Here is a 19,761-nt window from a genome sequence, read left to right on the forward strand (position 1 = left end):
TAAAATCAGCAACATTTTCCATAACTTATATTTCTGGTATGTATGGAAAAATCTGAAGGTTGGACAATATAGGCTCAGCTCTCCCACCTGGGACTGGGCAGTGGTCATTTGCGTTATTTAGGACACGTGACCCAAATTTGTTCCACTTTATATTACTGTGTTATCCCCAGTCTTGTTTGGTCATGGATTTTAAATTCCTTTATGGGTGATGCATGTGTTCTACCACATCACCAACCCCCAGTTATGGTCTGGTACCTGATAGGAGGAGCCTGAACATTCATGCTGGAATGAACTTGCTTTCGGAGCGGATGCTTCTTCCCACTTGGAGACTTCCTTCCTGCGGCTATGCCCTGTTAACTTGCTTTGAGTCATGGTCTCACTGTGCAGTCCTGTCGGTTCCAAATCTGCCATTCTCTCATGCCAGTTTCCCTGGTACCAGGATTCTGTGCTTGAGCCACCAACCCTGACTTTCTGCTCAGCAATTTTTAAGCCCAGCCCCTCAGGCTTGCTTTGCCTGTGTGCCTGTGGTGCCCAGGGGCCTGCTGGTTATGCATACTTTAGGCCTTAGGTGGAACAGGTGTTTTCTTCCAACTCTCACCTATACACAACATTGATGCTTCAGCTTGTCCCCTGGAGGGTGTAGTCCAGGCTGTGCTTGCTGAGAGTTCCTGGGGAAAGACGAGTGTTTAGATATGCCTCCAGCTGTGTAAATAAGGATAGCATCAAATCCAGTATGGGGCTGGAGGCTTAACCTGGTAGTGGAGTGCTTGCTTAGCATGAGGAATGCCCTGAGTGTGAGTCCCACATCGTAAACACTCACTGGCCAAAGAGTTCTCTCTCTTCCTTTTTTGTTGCATAATATGAATTTAAGGTTGGGGGTCGCAACAGAGTATCCCCTGGACAATGAATGACATTGAGCAGCACAAACATTACTTTGTCTTTTGAATTTTTCTATTTCACTTTCTTTCTCTGTGTGGGAGGTATGTATGTACCATGGCATGTGTGTGGAGGTCAGAGGACAATTTGGGGGGACAGTCCTCTGTTTCCTGGGATCAGGTTTGGCAACTTTACCCAGTGACTCACCTCACTGGTACTAGGCTCTGTCTTATTCTATCCAGCGTGTAAAACCCAAGCACTTGTGAGCCAGAGCACTCCAGATTGTGGCTGTCCCACATCTCTAGGGACACCTGTGGAGCCTGAAGTGTTTAACAGTGTAATGAGGATGTGTGGACCAGCATGTGTGTGGAAATGATGTGTTTACAGGAGCCACCCTCTCCTTGTCCATGACAGACATCACCAATCGATGACTCCTTTCTGAGCCTGAATAGCTTCGGCTGCAGCATTACTGATTAGGTGATTTTTCAGGCCATATTTAGCTTCAGTAGTTTCAAGCAGTGGAGTGGGCAGAGCCAGGGGAAAACCAGGCAGGCCATTGTCTTCCTTGGAGAAGACATGAACTCAGGTTTCGGGTTAAAATTGCACGAAGCCTGTTTCAGGCTGACAGACTATTATTATTATTATTTATTTATTTATTTTGCAGAGGACTAGGAAGGGGCGGCTATTGGTCTGAGGGATACTCCATGTAGCTGTATGTAACTCTACAGTTCATCTTCTACATGGTGGCAGTCACCATGTGAGAACCTGGGTTAGCAGCCTAATCATTTGAAAATGACCCTTACACACACACACACACACACACACACACACACACACACACACACACACCATCCTCCCTTTTGAGTCAGGGTCTTCTCATGCTTCAGGCTGGTTTTGAACTTGATCTGCCTGCCTCAGCAGGATTGCAGGCATGTGTCACCAGGCTCAGCTGTGACAGACTTGTAAATTATCACTCTCAAGTGTTTCTTGCTGTTTGAGAGTGGCTAGCATTAGCTGATTCTCTACCATGCAGACCCTGGCCTGTGTGTTGTATGTCCTCATCGTCCCCTTTCCTCCCCCCAGCCTTGACTTGAAAGCTTTTTAGAAGTAGTGTGATCAGGATGGACAGAGACTCAGGACTTCCTGTGACCCAGTCCAACTTTAGTCTTTTGAAAGGAACCTTTTCCCATCACAGGAGGGTCCCAGCTCAGACACTTATGGCAAGGTCACCAAGAAGCAGGTGGCCATTACTTTTTTTTTCTTTTTTCTTTTTTTGGTTTTTTGAGACAGGGTTTCTCTGTGTAACAGTTTTGGCTGTCCTGGGACTCACTCTGTAGACCAGGCTAACCTCGAACTCACAGATTGGCCTGCCTCTGCCTCCCCAGTGCTGGGGTTTAAGGCAAGCACTACCACTGCCTGGCTTTTTTTTAAAATAATGGTTTTATTGAGATATAATCTACATACCATAAAATCTACCCTTGGGCTGGGGACGTAGTTCAATTGGTAGAGTGCCTGTCTATTGTGAATGAAACCCTGGGTCCCAGCTCCCCTAAAACCAAGTATGGTAGTGGCACACGCCTGCCATCACAGCACTGGGGAAGGGGACTAAAGAGGATGAGAATTTTATGGTTATTCTCAGCTGTGCAGTGAGTTCAAGGCCAGCTTGGACAGCTTGAGACCCTGTCATAGTAAAGGCAAAACAAAATAAAAGTCACTCTCTTGGACCCTCAACATGGCTCAGTGGGCAGAAGAGCTTGCTGTAGAGGTGGATGACTTGGGTCCTATCCCTGGGCACCCCCTTTCTTCCTGCCCACCCCCATCGTGGAAGGAAAGACCTGACTCATGAAAGTGGTTCTCCTCCGACCTCCACTGGTGTGCTGTGATTTGGTGCATAGAAACTGCCCCTGTTAATTACCTCCAGGACATTTTTATCAGCCCAGCAGGTTCTGCCCAAATTTCCTGTCCCTGTGGCCTCTCTAGAGTGGGGCATTAGTCATGGAAAGTGCTGGACTATTACTCCTCAGTAAAAATGGGCTGCATTTGTTTCTTGTTACCTACCGACTAACCCCTGATCAGGTGTCATTTCCCCATCGGTCTTGAGAAGGCATTGAAATCCACCACAGAGGGTCGGCAACTCCCGGTGCCCCTTGGTTTTGACTGAGATGGTTTGGGGGTGCTGACAATTTGTCTTTCTGACTAAGCTGCCACTTTTGGTCCAAGCACTTTCTCATTTTCTTCCACACCCCCCCATTTTTCCTTGAGTCAGGGTCTCACTACGTAGGCCACACTAGCACGTGACTCTTGGCCTTTCTGCCTCTGAGTGTCCCAACGTGGGTGTCATCACAGCTGGCTTTGGTGTGGGTATTTGAATTTGCTATTCCCTCTGCCTGGGACTCTGGCTTCTTCTGAATCCATTCCATGCTTGCTTGGCCATCAGGCCCTGCTTTGCTTCCTGAAGGAAGTCTTCCCCAGCACATCCTCAGCTGCCTTGGGAGCCCTTCCTGTCTCCCTGACCTTCCTGTCTACCCTCCTGGCCAGTTTGGCGTCTGTTTTCCCGCTAGCCTGTGAGCTGGATGGCTCTCATTTGTCGCCAGCAGGTCCAGAGAGCCCAGCACAGGACTTGTCTCCCAGTGTGTGCACAAATGTTTGTTGTCAACCCATTTCTGCACGGAGCAGCCCAAAGTGATTAATTCCAGGGGGAGGGAGACCAACAGATCTGTCCCCCCCCCCGCCCCATCTGGATGTCTAGGCAACAGGATGGCTGCCTAACACTGTATGATTTCGGACTAGCAGGTGGCCACATGGAGAGGACCATGCTTTCTGGCTGGATACTGCTGGTGTGACTGGATAGGCAGCTCTGCTGATCTTGCCTGGGCCCTTGCATGTCAGAATGGTATGCCCAAAGGCTGATCCAGAGCACTTGGAGCTGGAACCCCTGAGCACCGTGCCTCTGCCCCATGTGGGGTTGAGACTCACACTGCAGTTGCAGTTGGAGCTGAGGACAGCAGAGGATAAAAAGGGGTTCGTTTGAGGGCATGGTGCTCCCCCCTCTATGGGATTCATTTCTGTAACTGATAAAATACCTGAGACGGTCAACTTCAAGGATGGGAAGGGTTTGTTTTGGCTCACAGCTACCAAGGGGTGCAGCCCATCATGACAGAGAAGGTGCAGCAGCAGGAGCTTCAGGCCATCCCCTCTCAGGACATCCATCCTGAAGCAGAGAGAAAACAGGAAGTGTGGCTCAGCTCCCTAAACCTCAGAGCCCACCTCAAGTGACTCACTTCCTCTGGCAGAGCTCTACCCCCTAAAGGTTCTATAACCTTCCTAAACAGTGCCACTAGCTGGGGATGTGAGCCTGTGGGGGACATCTTGCGTTCATACCACAATACCACTATTGAATACTTTTGGTAAAATAGCTGGGGATTAGCTAGGAGGTGGTAGCCCACACCTTTAATCCCAGCACTCAGGAGGCAAAGGCAGACAGATCTCTGCGAGTTCGAGTCCAGCCTGGTCTACAGAGTGAATTCCAGGACAGGCTCCAAAGCTACCGAGAAACCCTGGGGGAAAGGGATTTAGCTCAATGTTAGAGCACTTGTAATGCGCTTGGTTCTGGGTTCAATCCCCAACTCTGTATAAACTGTGGATCCCAGCATCTGGGAGGGACAGAAGTTCAAGGCCAGTCTGAGTTGTATGAGATCCTGCTTCAAATGCATTTGCTTAAGTGTGCATGTACATACACACACACACACACACACACACACACACACACACACACACACGGACAGACGGACGCATGCGCACACGCCCATATGCTATTAAAAAGAAAATTCTACTGTTCCCAAAGGGTTGTTGCCTGTCAACCAGAAAAGGTGTTGACAGCCTGACCTTCCCTTTACAGACCTAGGTGCTGTGGCCATCGGCGAAGTCCATGAGAATGTCACTCTTCACTGTGGCAACGTGTCAGGATCCAGGGGCCTGGTGACCTGGTACCGGAATGATTCAGAGCCCACCTTCCTGCTCTCCTCCAACTCCAGCCTCCCTCCAGCTTCGCCTCGCTTTTCCCTAGAGGACGCAGGTGCCCTGCACGTGGAGGCACTGAGCCTGGAGGATGATGGCAACTACACCTGCCGGGAGGATCTGAATGGGACCCGCTGGTTCCCTGTGTGGCTGCGCGTGGCCAGTAAGTGGGACTGACAGGGATGGGCTTGGGGAGGCAGCGAGAGCCCGGGGAAGAGGTCAGGAGTGCGGGCTTGAGTGACAGATGGTTTCGGTGTGGGTAAGTTGGAGGCCAGCCTGGGCTACATAGAGAAACCCTGGCTAGTGTCCTAGGAACTGCAGTGGAGGTTGTGCTCTGACCTCCACACCTGCAAATAAATACACAGTTGTCCCTGAAATCAAATGAGACCTTGTGCTCCCTAAGTACATCTGAAGCGATCAGAACTGTGGGAAGTCCTTCACTGAGAAATGGGGGTCTATGGTTGGCACAGTTTCTCCACGAAAACCAGAGGCAGGTTTCCTGAGGCAGATCTGCAGCAGAGCCTCCTGAGATCTTCCCTCTTCTTCCCTCCAGAGGGTCCTGAGCCACAGACCCCTCCAGACCCTCCTTGCCTGCACCTCAGTCAGTGGTCGTTGAGGAAGGCCATGCCTCTGAGGGACTTGGTTTCATTGACTCAGGCAGTTTGAGGGTGTTGAGTGTTGACAGCACTGCATTCCTGGGAGGACTTGGTGCTGTCTGTTGTCAACAGGAAGTCCTCAAGGTCCACACACCTGGGCTCAGATCTAGGCCCTGCTGGCTGCTGTCTCCTCAGCCTTCAGCTTTAATCTGTGAAGTTCAGGGTCAGGGTGGAGTTTTGCTGCATCAGATGCTCTGATAAAGGTAAACATCGGACAGGACCTTGGCCACGTGCCTGGGGTCTGCTGCTTACGAAGGTGACTGGTTTCCCATGGGAAAAAATATATTCCAAGGTCCCAGTAATCAGTACATTCTGGTCTTTTGCCATTGCCTCCCTCTTTGTTCTCTCTCTCACACACACACCCCCCCCCCCCCCGCCTTTTTTTTCTTTTTGGAGGTGAAAGCTTGTGGTGGAGATAGTCAGGGTCTCACTATGTAGATCAGGCTGGCCTTATATTCGCAGAGGTCCTCCGGCCTCTTTTCTAGGTGTTGGGATTTCAGGCACAGGCTACCTTCCCCCAGGTCTTTACTTTGTGAGACAGAGTCTTGTTTTGTAGCTCTGGCTGGCTATAGCTTAGGAGTAGAATGCTTACCTAGGAAAGTAAGAACATGGGCTTTGGTCTTTCATCTAAAAAGGGGGGAGGGAAGGAGGGAAAGAAAAGAGAAATCGGGAGCTGGAGAGATGGCTCAGAGGTTAAGAGCACTGGTTGCTCTTCCAGAGGTCCTGAGTTCAATTCCCAGCAACCACATGGTGTTTCACAACCATCAGTAATGAGATCTGATGCCCTCTACTGACATATAGGCACAACAACACTGTATACATAATAAATAAAAACATTTTTTGAGACAGGGTTTCTCTGTAGCTTTGGAGGCTGTCCTGGAACTCGCTCTTGTAGACCAGGCTGGTCTCGAACTCATAGAGATCCGCCTGCCTCTGCCTCCCAAGTGCTGGGATTAAAGGCATGCATGGCCGCTGCCACTGCCGCCACCACCACCCAGCTGAAGAAATAAATCTTAAAAAACAAAGCCCAAGAAGTCTAAAAAAAAAAGACAGAAAAGAGAAATGACTTTAGTTATTTGTGATGTCCTAGCACTCTAGAGGGAGAGGTGGGTCAGTCATGAATTCAATGTTATCCTTGGTTATATAGCAAAGTTGGGGCCACCCTGTGCTACTTGAGACTCTGGTCATAGAAAACCAAAAAATCAAAGCACAACAACAACAAAACCCTCACAGCAATCATCCTGTCTCTACCTTCCCAGTGCTTGGGTCACAGTTTCCATCTGGGTGTTTGAGTGGGACTCGGTGAGAGTCAGATCCTAGCTTTTCTTTATCTAGTCACTCAAATGGTTTATAACTCTGTGTGTGTGTGTGTGTGTGTGTGTGTGTCCCTCACAATCGCAAATGTTCTAACATGGCCTTGGGGAAGAAAAATCCCAAGCTGTTCCTGGCTATACAGGTTCTTATCTGTGGGTGACCTTCGTTATCCAAGACATGTGCCATAGAGGCGTGTGTCTAGCTGTGCTGTGTCTAGGTTGGGAGGCCTCGGTCACCAATGTCACCTGCACCCCAGGGGGAGTCAGTTTTCTGTAGGTCATGGTGGGAGGGATTTAGCCCACCCGGTGTGGGCAACACAGTGGGATGTCATCCATTACTCCCACCTGAAGAGTATGTAGAGCTGTGTTAGCTAAGGGCGTAGCAAGGGCTGGACAAGTGGCTCAGTTTGTGGAATGCATGGAGCCCTGGGCTCATCCCCAGAACCACAGAAAAGCTAGCTGTGAGATGGTCCCTGCACTCAGGAGGCTGGATTAGACCTTTAAGGGTTTCCTTGGTTAGGGAGTTCATACCCAGCCTGGGCTACATGAAGAACCCTGTCTTTAACGAATAAAAAGTAATGGGATAAAGAAATGAATCAGCAGTTAATTTGTAACTCCAGTTCCAGGATAACTGCATTAGGCATGCGTATGAAACACCTACCTACATGCAGGAATACCACAATACATATAAAGTAAAAGCAAACAAACATTAAAATAAATAAAGGCAAGATAAAGGGTGAACCACAGTTATCTTAGGACTTTCTTACTCTGTCCCTATGGGTCCAGAAGTTCTTTGGCACATATTTCAGGGCTGTTGAAGCTGTTGACTTAATGTCCACATGGGAGTGGGGATGGGGTGTGCCAGCTGAGTGCTTGCCCTCTGTAGGATTGGAGGGATGGTGAAGGTGGCTCAGACGTTAACTAGTCCTGCAGCCTTGGTGCTTCTTGCACAGTATCATCTCTTAGGCATTTGGGGAGCTGAGTCCTAGAGCCAAAGTGACAAAGCCAAAGACCAGCCCATGAAAAACCCCAGGAGGATTTCAGGGAACACTGAGCAAAGTTCACCCTGTGTCCAGTTTTCTCAAGCCAAGAAATTGCTATGGGGTCATTGGAACCAATTGGCAGGAGGACAGTGAGGACAGGCTTGTGTCAACTGCCAATCCCTCTTGGCAATCAGCTAGGGCATGGTCCTAGCATCCTGTATAGCTGTCTTAGGGATGATCCATGCTACCTGAACTGAGCATGTGTTAATAGAGCCCTGCTCATTGGTGAGTGCCAACATAGCTTCACAGTGCAGAGTCCTAGAGAGAGAGTGGAGAGAGTACACAGAGGGGGAAGTCATTGACCCCATCAGAAGTCAGGGTGCTTCTTGTTCAAGGTTTGATTAACTTGGTGTCTTAGGGTTCCTATTGTGAAGAGACACCATGACCATGTCAACTCTTGTAAAGGAAAGTATTTAATTGGGTGACTTAAGAGTCAGAGGTTTAGTCCACTCTCATCATGGTGGGACATGGCAGCATACAGGCAGACATGGTGCTGGAGCCTAAGGAGCTGAGAGTCCTGCATCTTGATCCCCAGGCAACAGGAAGTGAACTGAGACACTGGGTTGTATCTTGAGCATTTCAGACCTCAAAGCCCACCAACACAGTGGCACACTTCCCCCAACAAGGCCACACCTACTCCAACAAGGCCACACCTCCTAAGAATGCCACTCCCCATGAACTTGTGGGGGCCAATTACATTCATTCTACCACAACTGGGTTTGAAGCACACATGGGTGGTTTGAAGAGGCTGGAGGGAGAGATTGGGCTTTGGATTTAGGATTCGTACTATGGGACCTGGGATGAAAACTGATGGACGCATCAGTGAAAGTGATATTTAAGGAGTTTGGGTGAGGTGTCACAAGTCCATAATCCTAGCACCTGGGTGGCGGAAGCGGAAGGGAGTTAAATTCAAGGTCATCCTTAGCTAGGACGAGCTAGTTTGGGGCCAGCCTGGGCTACTGGGCTACATGAGAAAACCAAACCAAGTAACATCAACAAAAGCACGGTGTAAGGGTTGGGGTGTGGCTCAGTGGTGGCCTCTCCAGGCCCCGGTTCCAGCCTCAAATTAGAACATAAGGTTCAGGGGGTTCAGCAAAGAGGGTCTCGGATGATGGAATCAATGTGCACAGTCTAAAATCTGAAATAACGTGGACCTGAGCCTTTTGGGTGGGAGATACTTTGCCTGTGGTACCTTCTGGGTGGAGTGAGAACCCTAGGGGGTCAGGAAGGCAGGGTTTAAATGATTTAGACTCAGCCTAGGGCTTAGATGAGCCTTGATCTTGGAACACAGAACCACTCTGGAGGCTCATTAAGGTCTCTCTTTGATTTTTTTTTTTATTTTTAGTTTAAATGGTGTTATCAGCCTAGTTTGGTGGTATGTGCCTTTAATCATGACACTTGGGAGACAGAAGCAGGAGGATCACTCAGTTTAAAGCCAGTCTGGTCTATGTAGTGAGTTCTGGGACAGCCTGGGCTACACAAGGGTTGGGATGGCTCAGTGGTGGACTGTTTGCGTAGCCTCACCAGGTGAGACCCTGTATCAAAAACCAAAGATTACGTGTGTGCATATATGCCACAAATACTCGGATGTCTGTGGAGACCAGAAGAGGACTTCAGATGTGTGGAGCTGGACTTTGAGGCAGTGGTGAGTCTTCTGGCATGGATGATGGAACAGAACTCAGGTCCTTTGCAAGAGCAGCCAGTGTCTCTAACCCCTGAGCCTGAGCTGCCTCTCCACTCTGGCATTTTCTTTTTTAAAAATTATATATAAGTACATACATTTATATGTATGTATGTTTACATTTTTAAATTTAATTTGCATGTATGTGTGTGTGCTCACATGTGCCAGGGTGTTCACGTGGAGGTCAGAGGACAGTTAGTGGACGTCAGTTCCCTTCCTCCACTTTGTGGGTGTGGACATCAAACTCAGGTTGACAGACTTGGTGGCAGGCACCTTTACCTGCTTGCTTGTCCTCTTTTAAAAGTTTATGTATTTATTTGTGCATGGGGGAGTGGATACGTGCCTGCCAGGGAGCAGAAGACAGCTCCCGGGACTCTGTTCCCGACTTCCCCTTGGTGGTCAGGGCCCTCTCATTTGTCCGGCTGCATGGTGTACCAGAGGCTAGCTACCCCTCTGCCTTCCCAGGGGTTCTCTGGTCTCTGCCTCCCATCTCACCACAAGAACGCTGGGAGACTCACACTAGGACATCTGGCTTGCACTCGGACTCTGGGAACTGGACTCCCAATTCTCAGGTCAGGTGCCATCTCCTGCCCTGATTTTCTTCTTTCAAAACCTCTTGCCTGACTCCTGCACAAGGATTCTCAGTAGCAAATTCTACTTCTTGTTGGTTGTTCAGCTCAAAAGCCCTTCCCAGCGCTTTCCGGGGATTCAGTCTGTCCAGGCCAGGCCACCAGGACCTGGAAGACCAGAGGTATGTGACCTTTGCCATTCTTGGGTGTCAGCCACCAGGACCTTAGTACTCCAGCTGAACCCTGTTTAGTTGGAGGGATGCCAGTGGAAGACACGTCCTAGGACCTGTTGAGCCACATACCTGACGGACTAGCCAACAGTGATTAATGGGCCATTCAGGCTCCTCCCAGGCCACCACCTATGTCTCCCCAGACCCTTGGTTGTAGGCAATATGGTTCCCAGAGATTCACCTGACAAGGATGTTTTCCTGGCCAGGTGTGGAAGAAAGCACATCTGTAATCTCAGCACTTGGGAAACTGAGGTAGAAAGAGCTTGAGTTCGAGGCTAGCCTTGACTGCTGAGTGAGGGTCTAAGGAAAGGGGTATTTCCATTGAAGGGCTGCATAGGAAAATCTCTGCACCCTACAAATGGTGTTTTCCCCTCACTGACCTGTTGATGAACTAAACTCCTTAGCTGTAGATGAATGAATTCCTTTGCTGAGACTTTGAACTTCCTGGGATGTTCATTTAAAAAGACATCCCTCTGAGGAGAGGCGGCACGCTGGATCACACTGATGTGAGCAGCCATTGGGTGTGCCCTTAATGTCTTTTAATTGGCAAAGTAATTGTATAGATAAGGTTCTTTTCTTCCCCCTCCTTTTTTTTTTTTTAAGATTTATTTATTTAGGGCTGGAGAGACGGCTCAGAGGTTAGGAGCACTGGCTGCTCTTCCAGAGGTCCTGAGTTCAATTCCCAGCAACCACATAATGACTCACAACTATCTGTATTGAGATCTGGTGTCCTCTTCTGGTCTACAGGGATACATGCAGACAGAACATTGTATACATAATAAGTAAATCTTTTTAAAAAAAGATTTATTATGTATACAGATCTCATTACAAATGGTAATGAGATCCCAAGTGCTAGGATTAAAGGTGTGCGCCACCAATGCCCTGCTGGCCACTAACTCTTTATGTAGACCAGGCTGACCTTGAATTCACAGAGATCTGCCTGCCTCTGCCTCCTGAGGTCTCCCTCCCTCCATGCTTCTCTTCCCCCCTCCTCTTTGTTCCTCCTCCCCCTCCTCCTTCCCACCTCATCACATTTGCGGGTCTCCAGCTATGTACGTGTACTAAGCACACACTACACCTCTGAGCTGCTTCTCCAGCAGGGAGATGTTTGGCATCTTGGATGCACAGGGTACCACAGCACAGGGCATCTTGGAGCTTGAGAAAGTTCAGGTCTGGGTGAAGTGTAGTTCACAGGCAGCACGTGCAAGGCTCTGAATTTCTTTTCCAGCACTGAAAACAGTAAATAAATGTATAATTTAAGGTGAACTAAGATGAGGCCCAGTGTTTGTAGAGCGGTTCGGGCCTGGCAGGCACCATTTCTGAGTGCTCCATTATATAAACTCTAGCCCTGAGTGGGGGACACTGTCATCACCTCTTTCGCTGAGGAGGAAGCTGCAAGGATGAGTGCAGCTGCCTGAAATCGCACAGCTGGAGTTCAGTCGGGCCTGGGGCAATCATTTCCTGTTGGGGTTGATGTGTATGTCTGGGGTGGGGGGTGCTGGAGGGATGGTGGGTAGAGGCAAGACCAGCCTCAGGTTCATGGATACTTTAGGACAACCCCCAGGAGCTCAGCATGTCCAGTGGTTGGAGAGAAAGCAGCCACACTGAAGGAAAGGAAGTTCCAGAGCTTCCGGTGCTCTGGTCTGCCCCACACCTATGAGAATTCCAGGTTCTCTGAGGAAAGCCAGTGTTCCCTAAGCCACTCCATGTGCTAGGCTGAGACCCAGAGAGCCATGGTGACAGGCTTGGGGCATGGTGGAAACCGTCCTGACATTTATGTTAAGGTCCTTCCAGGGTCTCAGTAGGAGAGTAGTTAGGAGAGTAGTTGCAGGTCCAACGTGTTCCTTTTTTTTTCTTTAGGGTGTTTTGCCCTCATGCATGTCTGTGTACTATGTGTGTGCCTGACGCCTGTGGAGGCCAGAAAGGCTGTCAAAACCCCTGAAACTGGACTTAAGGATGCTTGTGAGTTGCCATGCAGATGCTGGGAATAGAATCTGGGTCCTCTGCAAGAGCAGCCAGTGCTTTTAACCATTAGCCCTTTGGTAGAAGTTTTGTTTTTTTTAATTCAGTGTTGTAAATTTATTTTATATGTATGGGTGTTTTGCCTGTGGAGGTCAGAAGAGGGTGCCAGATCTCCTGGAACTGGAGTTACAGACAGTTAAATAAACCACCATATGGGTGACTGGGAATCCTACCCAGGTCTTCTAGAAGAGAAGCCAGTACTCTCCTGTTGAGCTGAGCTATATCTCTAGTCCCTCCTTTTTGTTTTTGTTTTCTTGAGACAGAGTCTCACTATGTACCTCTGGCTGTCTTGGAACTCTCTATGTAGATGAGGCTGGTCTTGAACTCAGGTTGTATCTGCCTCTTGACTGGTATAAAGATGTGTACCAATATGTCTGTCTAGATCTATTTTTAATTGTGTGAGTGTGCGTGCATTTGTACGTGTGTGTGTGTGTGTGTGTTATGTGTGTGTGTGTATGTGTGTGCAGGTACCTAGAGAAGACTGTGAATCCTCTGGAGCTGGAGTTGGGGGAAGTTGTGAGCTACAGGACATGGTTCCTGGGAACCTAACTATGGTCCTCTGAATGAGTGGCAAGCACTTAACCTCTGAGAAGATCCCCAGCTGCTCGAAATATTTTAATGCCAGCACTAGACAGTGGAAGCAGGAGGGCTGGAAGCTCTTCAAGGCAGGGTTGGGCGTGTTGCTCAGTTGGTAGTATTTGCCCCACATCGTGAAACCCTGGCTTTGAAGCCTAGTACCACATGGACCAGGTGCGGTATCACATGCCTGTGACCACAGCACTTGGGATTCGAAGACAGAGGGATCAGAAGCTCAGGGTCATCCCCAGCTATATAATTTGAGGTCAGCCTGGGCTACATGGGCTCCTGTCACAAAAAAACAAAAACAAAAAACAAAACAAAACAAAACAAAGCAAAACAACCAGATGGTGAGTCCTTTAAGGAAATTCTCCCTTATCCACAGTCAACTTTGTACAACTCTCCAAGATCAAATGAGTGGAGGTCTGAGGATACTTAGCACAGCCTTGTCACAATAACCTTGTCACATAGCGAGTGTTGGTAAGCTATCCTTGTTGTCTGTTTCCATTAGATCTCTGGAGGAGGATTCTTACCCTTTCTCCCCCTGTCATTCCTAGGTGGCCCTGATCAGATTGAGGTTAACATCTCAGCCACTGGCACCCTCTCCAATGGTACCCTGTACACCGCCAAGGGCTCCCAGGTGGACTTCAGCTGCCACAGCACATCCTGGCCTCCGCCTGTGGTGGAGTGGTTTATCCAGGCCAACAACTGGGAGTCCTTAGGAAAGAACCTGACGGCCAATAGCTTTGCACTGTTGCAGATGTCACAGAACCTCCAAGGCAACTACACCTGCTCAGCCACCAACGTGCTCAGCGGGAGACAGCGAAAGGTGACCACCGAGCTCCTGGTCTACTGTGCGTATGCAGCGTGCCCCTCCGTGAACCGTGTCTGTGTGTCTTACTTCAGATTTAATACTGTTTTTTTCCCTGCCTCCATGGTTTCCTCTATACTGTGGCTCTGTGGTATGTTTCATAGCCCCATTTCTTTTGGGGGCTGTAAAATAATGCTCCATTGCATGTCCATACATAGATCCTAACATGCTTCATTGCATAGTTCAACATATGTGGGCATACCTGGACTCTCAGGTGAGGTTCATCCCTTCTAGGAGCTTTGGTTTCTCAAGACAGGGTTTCTCTGTGGCTTTGGAGGTTGTCCTGGAACTAGCTCGTGTAGATCAGGCTGGTTGCAAACTCACAGAGATCCACCTGCCTCTGCCTCCCAAGTGCTGGGACTAAAGGAGTGCGCCACCACGACCCCGCCTAGGAGCTTGTTGTTATCTGGTATGTAACAGAGTCCTCTAAGTCACAGAGGGAAACTAACACAGAGTTTTTTTAATAGTGGAGAAAGTATTTAACATTTCAAAATACAGGAAAGCTGGTCATGGTGGCCCATCCCTGCAGTCCTGGCACTTGGAAATCTGAGGCAGGTGGACTCTCATGATTTTTTTGCAACAAAGTGACTGTCTCAAAAGGAAAAAAAAATGGATCAGGGACACAATTGTTGATAAGTGTTTGCCACATAAGCATGAGAAACAGGGTCAAATTCCCAGCACCCACATAAAAAAGCAGGATGCGGCAGCCTGTAGCTGTAATCCCAGTGCTGAGGGGGCAGAGTGAGGACCACTGGGGCTCACTAACCTCCTTACATGGGTGCTGGGACCAGGTCCTCTGGAAGTGTAGCTAGTGCTTTTTACCACTGAGCCATCTCTGTGATCCCTTTTAAGTTTTTGTTTGTTTGTTTGTTTTGTCCCCGCCCTTTTAAGTTTTTTAAAATTAATTTTGTAAGTGTATGATATGTGGGTGGACATGTGCCACAGCATGTGGGTGGAGGTCAAAAGCTAACTTCCGCTGTGTGCTGCAGGCATTAGATTTGTGTGGTAAGGCTTTGCAAGGCAAATGCTTTTCACCCACTGAGCCATCATCGGCAGTCTCTGCCATCTTCCTCCTCCTCCTCCTCCCTTCTTCCTCTTCGACAGTGTCATTTGTATCCCAGGCTAGTCTTGAACTAGTTAAGTAGCCAAGGATGACCTTCAGCTCCTAATCCTGTCCCCGTATCCCAAGTGTTAGTATTACAGACGTGTACCACCACAATTGTTTTGTGGGGTGCCAGGGATCGAACCCGTGGCCTTGCGCACATTAGGCAAGCACTGTACTATTTGAGCTGCACTCCTCAGCCCAGCAGGTGCTTTCTGAAAGTAGACTAGCTAGCCTTGATGGCTCTCAGAGACACACGCACTCAGGCGCTCATGCATACACACATTGCCCTGCTGTCTGACTCAGTGTCTGAGACGAAGCATTCTTTTCCTCTGCACTTTTGCAGGGCCCCCTCCCTCAGCTCCTCAGTGCTCAGTGGTGGTGTCTTCAAAATCAGCCACCCTGGAACTTACCTGTAATTGGGATGGGGGCTACCCTGATCCAACCTTCCTGTGGACTGAAGAACCCGGAGGGACAGTCTTGGGGAATTCAAAGCTGCAAACCCTGAGCCCGTCACAGCTCTCTGAGGGCAAGAAGTTCAAATGCTTCGGGAGCCACATAGTGGGACCAGAGTCGGGAGCCAGCTGTGTGGTACAGATCTGTGAGTCTGGCTTGCTTTGTCCTGGGGTTGGGGTTCACCTGTCTGCCTTTCTTCTCAAAGAATCGTTTGATGATAGTTCTGTGAGAGAAGCTCGGTGTTGGAGTGCCCGGAATCCCCCACTACCACCGCACACGCGCCATCTCTCCTTGTGCCTCCAAGTTTAGAGATGCCTGACTCAGGCTCTGCATCATGGCAAGCACCGACTGTGTGCCTGCTCCCTCCCTTCTAGTCACTTGGCAGGGGACAGTGCACAGCATGAATAGGATGCCTGTTTGTCTTCTTTATTATGTAACTGAGGGTTCTTTACCCCCACCTCACCCCTACTTGGTGCTTTAAACAATACCATTTGTTGCCTGAGGGTTTCTGGACGGTACATTTCTCTTGTCAAGAACGTGATGGTGCGGGGTCTCCTCCAGAAGACTCGGAAGTTGGGGTGCTAAAGTTATGGAAAAGATACACTTTACAGGGGCTCATTCACATGCCACGCAAGCTGTCTCCCCCGTCCCCACACGGGACCCCCTCCATGGGATTGTCAGCACTTCCTCTCAATGTGGTCACCCACTTTCCTGACAGCCAGTGATACAAGAGGGGTTGAGCCAGGCAAGAGTGACCCTTTGTAGGGCCTAGCCTAGGGGGTTGCTTGGTCTGCCTTCTAGAACATTCTGTCCTTTAGCAACAAGTCACTACCTGAAGCCCATACCCAAGGGGAGCAGGGGTGGGGTGGGAATGATTAAGCTCTCTTTTGTTTTGTTCTGTTTTATGATGGAGGTGAAACCCTAGCTTTCACAGGTAGTAAGATGTCCTCCCACTGAGCCCCTAGCCCAAGACCCTGTCTCTTGAGAGATGAAAGAGGAAACTAGGACTGAGGGCAGAGGAGCCCTTGCTTAGCCTGAGTGAGGCCGTGGATTCTGTGCCCAGCACCTGTTGCACCCCCCAAAAAGAAGGGCTTGCTAGATTACCGTAGGTTGGTTCTGTGTTCTGGGCTCAAGTGCCCTCCAGCCTCAACCTCCAAAATAGGGGGACCACAGGCAAGAGCCGCCATTCTCTGCTGCAGACATCTCAAAGTACCCTGCAGGTCCCTTCGTTGAAGAATCAAGCTTATACCCTTGCCAACCCATCGTGTGAAGGCCCCTGCGTCCATCCTCACTTGTGGACCTCCTCACACCCCACATCTTTTGCCATCTTTCTCCCTGTCCTTGCCCAGTGTGTCCTCTCAGATAAACTCTTTGCATGTATAGGTGCCATACTGGTCAAGTGTGTGTGATATTTTGTGTGTATGGGTGTTTTACCTGCATGTATGCTTGTGCACACGTGTGTGCCTGGTGCTCTCAGAGGTCAGAGGAGGGCATTGGATCCCCTGGAACTGGAGTTAGAGATAGTGGGTGTTGGGTATGGAACCCAGCCCTGTTCAAGAACATAATGCTCTTGTCTTAGTCAGGGTGACTATTGCTGTGATGAACACTATGACCAAAGATACTTGGGAAAGAAAGGGTTAATTCAGCTCACACTTCCACATCACTGTCATCACTGAAGGAAGTCAGGACAGGAACTCAAGCAGGGCAGGAACCTGGAGGCAGGAGCTGATGCAGAGGCCATGGAGGGTGCTGCTCACTGGCTTGCTCCCCATGGCTTGCTCAGCCTGCTTTCTTTCTTTCCTTTTTTCTTTCTTTCTTTCTTTTTTTGAGATAGGATTTCTCTGTATTGTTTTGGAGGCTGTCCTGGAACTCGCTCTGTAGATCACACTGGCCTCGAACTCACAGAGACCTGCCTGCCTCTGCCTCCCGAGTGCTGGGATTAAAGGCATGTGCCACAAATGCCCGCCTTTAGATGGCTTTCTTATGGACCCCAGGACCAGCAGCCCAGGGATGGAGCTACCCACAATGATCTGGGCCCTCCCCCATCAATCATTAATTAAGAAAATGCCCTACAGACTTGCCTATGGCTCAGTCTTATGGAGGCTCCCTCCTCTCCAGTGACTGTAGCTTGTGTCAAAGTTCACATTAAAATTAACCTGCATATCTCTTAACTCAGCCATTTCTTGAACTCTGTGGGTGACGTTTTCAAGAGGCAACGTGTGCTTTCCTTGTCAAGTCTAGTCACAAGCATGACCTCTGTTTGGGGCCTGGGGAAAGTCATAGGGGGTGGGGGTGGGGGCTTGCTTAAGAAAAAACAAGCCATTTCTGAAACTCGGAGCTGAGTGTCTCTGCATGTTAACACACCAATGAGGCTTGCCACTGTTGTTGGCTTCATGACCCAGAAGGAGGCCTGGGTTCTCCACAGAGAGGGAGGGAAAGGCACCATCTAGCTATGAAGAAAGGAGTCATCTCTGTTAGCATCCTGACTTTTAGTCCCATAAAATCATTTCACTGCCATAGAACACGGCTTTAAGCCACTGAGTTTGTTAGTTTGTCACATCAACAGGAGGAAACAGCTGCCCTGTCTTCTTGGTGGCCTGTATGTCAGCGTTTAACATGGCCTGCATACTTGTATCATTTTGTGTGTGTGTGTGTGTGTGTCCATGTACCACAGTGTGAGCACAGAGGTCAGAGGACAACTTGCTGGTGTCCGTTATTCTGCTACATGTATCCCAGGGGTCCAGCTCAGACCCTCAGGCTTGGCAGCAATCCCCCTAACTCACTGAACCACTACCTGGCTTGTGTGCTCTTGAACGTAGATGTGTAAGCTGGCAGGCGACAAAACCTGTTGCTTCGGTCTCGGGGTCCGTGGTCATCAGCCTCTTTGGTTTCCCCCAGAGCTGTTTTGGCGTTGCATGGAAAGCCGTATGACCCAGAAGCCTTCTCAGTCCTAGGAAAAGTGGGACAGTAGGCCACCTTGTGTCCTAGCCATATCTCTTACTTGTATGGCTGGGCAAGTCAATTGGCTTTCTTTATGCCTCGGTTTCCTTCTCTACAGAATGGGAATAATCTTGAGGCTCTTTGTGGCTGAATTGGGTTCATTTGCATACAGCACCTTGTGTACAGTAAATATCTACTAGTCTTTATTCCGGGGGAACAGGCAAGGTGTCGGAATTACAAGCCTTGGTTGTTTCGTTGGGAAAGGCTAGGCCATGGCTAGAGTCTCCTGAAACATTTGCCTCTGTTTATCCTCTTCTGACCCCCAGCGAGCCCCTCGCTTGCTTCTCAGCCCATGAAGACTTGCTTTATGGGAGGCAACGTGACGCTCACTTGCCGAGTGACAGGCGCCAACCCACCTGCCAGGATCCAGTGGCTGAGGAACATCACGGAGCCAGAGGCGGCCATCCAGCCCGGCAGCCACTATCAGATCACCCGGCACGGCCAGGGCTCCTCCCTCACCATCTACAACTGTTCCCAGGACCTGGATGAGGGCTTCTACTTCTGCCGGGCTGAGAACCTCGTGGGGGTGAAGGCAGTAGACATCTGGCTGAGTGTGCAAGGTGGGTGCTGAGGGTGGCCCCCGACAGTTGAGAGCCTCGGAGTGCCTGGCACCGTTGAGCGGGGAGGTCTGGGGCCTCTCTTCACGAAGGCCATGGCTGACTGAAGATAGTACATTCATTTGCCCGTGACTTCACAAGGTGGCTAAGAAAATTAGTGTCCGATCCTGGAAGCACTGACATGTGCCTAGGATACAAAATATTACTCCTCTTACTCCACAAAGAATATGTTCTAGAACACACATATACACATATGCATGCATGTATATGCACACTTGCGCACATATATAGTGAAATTAGTGAATTGTAACTGCAAAGTGAATTCATAGTTCTTCTATCCCACTTACAGCATATATGGAACTCCCTGTGGAGGACCGGGTGAGCTCTAGAAATCATTATTAACATTTTTTATATCTTAAGACATAAAAGCCCTGGGTCCCATCTCCCTCACCTCACAAGCTGGACATGGTGACACCTGCCTGAAATCCCAGCACTCAGAAGGTGGAGGAGGTAGGAGGACCAGAAGTTCAAGGTCATCTCAGCTACACAGAGAGTTTGGGCTGCAGACACTGTCTAAAACCAAGAAGGGAAGAACGGTGGGGGGGGGGGAGCAAAGAAGATGTGTTCCTATGTACCAGAGCTGCTGTTTAAACATGTCTCAGTCACAACTTTTTGTCTGAAGTTTTTTAGGGCTCTTGGTATGAAGAGACGCAAAATACACAAACATTTACTGATGATAAATTGTAAAGCAATTTTTGGGAAAACTTTCTTGGGATATACATATACTTTCAC

At 49.3% G+C, this 19,761-nt stretch overlaps 1 protein-coding gene across 3 annotated transcripts in view; it reads left to right on the top strand.

The window, feature by feature from the left end:
- Vsig10 (V-set and immunoglobulin domain containing 10) overlaps positions 1–19,761 on the top strand; it is a 28,954-nt gene that overhangs the window by 1,158 nt on the left and 8,035 nt on the right. For 2 of the 3 annotated variants that reach the window (XM_040731253.1, XM_040731254.1), the window contains exons 2-5: positions 4,775–5,056; positions 13,541–13,837; positions 15,303–15,557; positions 18,679–18,972. In XM_040731253.1, the coding sequence (XP_040587187.1) occupies positions 4,775–5,056; positions 13,541–13,837; positions 15,303–15,557; positions 18,679–18,972 (1,128 nt within the window). The remainder of the gene's footprint in view (positions 1–4,774; positions 5,057–13,540; positions 13,838–15,302; positions 15,558–18,678; positions 18,973–19,761) is intronic. The other variant, XM_040731255.1, reaches the window with a different exon arrangement.

Source organism: Mesocricetus auratus, unplaced genomic scaffold, assembly GCF_017639785.1.
Source record: "Mesocricetus auratus isolate SY011 unplaced genomic scaffold, BCM_Maur_2.0 Super-Scaffold_100025, whole genome shotgun sequence".
NCBI classification, from domain to species: Eukaryota; Metazoa; Chordata; class Mammalia; order Rodentia; family Cricetidae; genus Mesocricetus; species Mesocricetus auratus.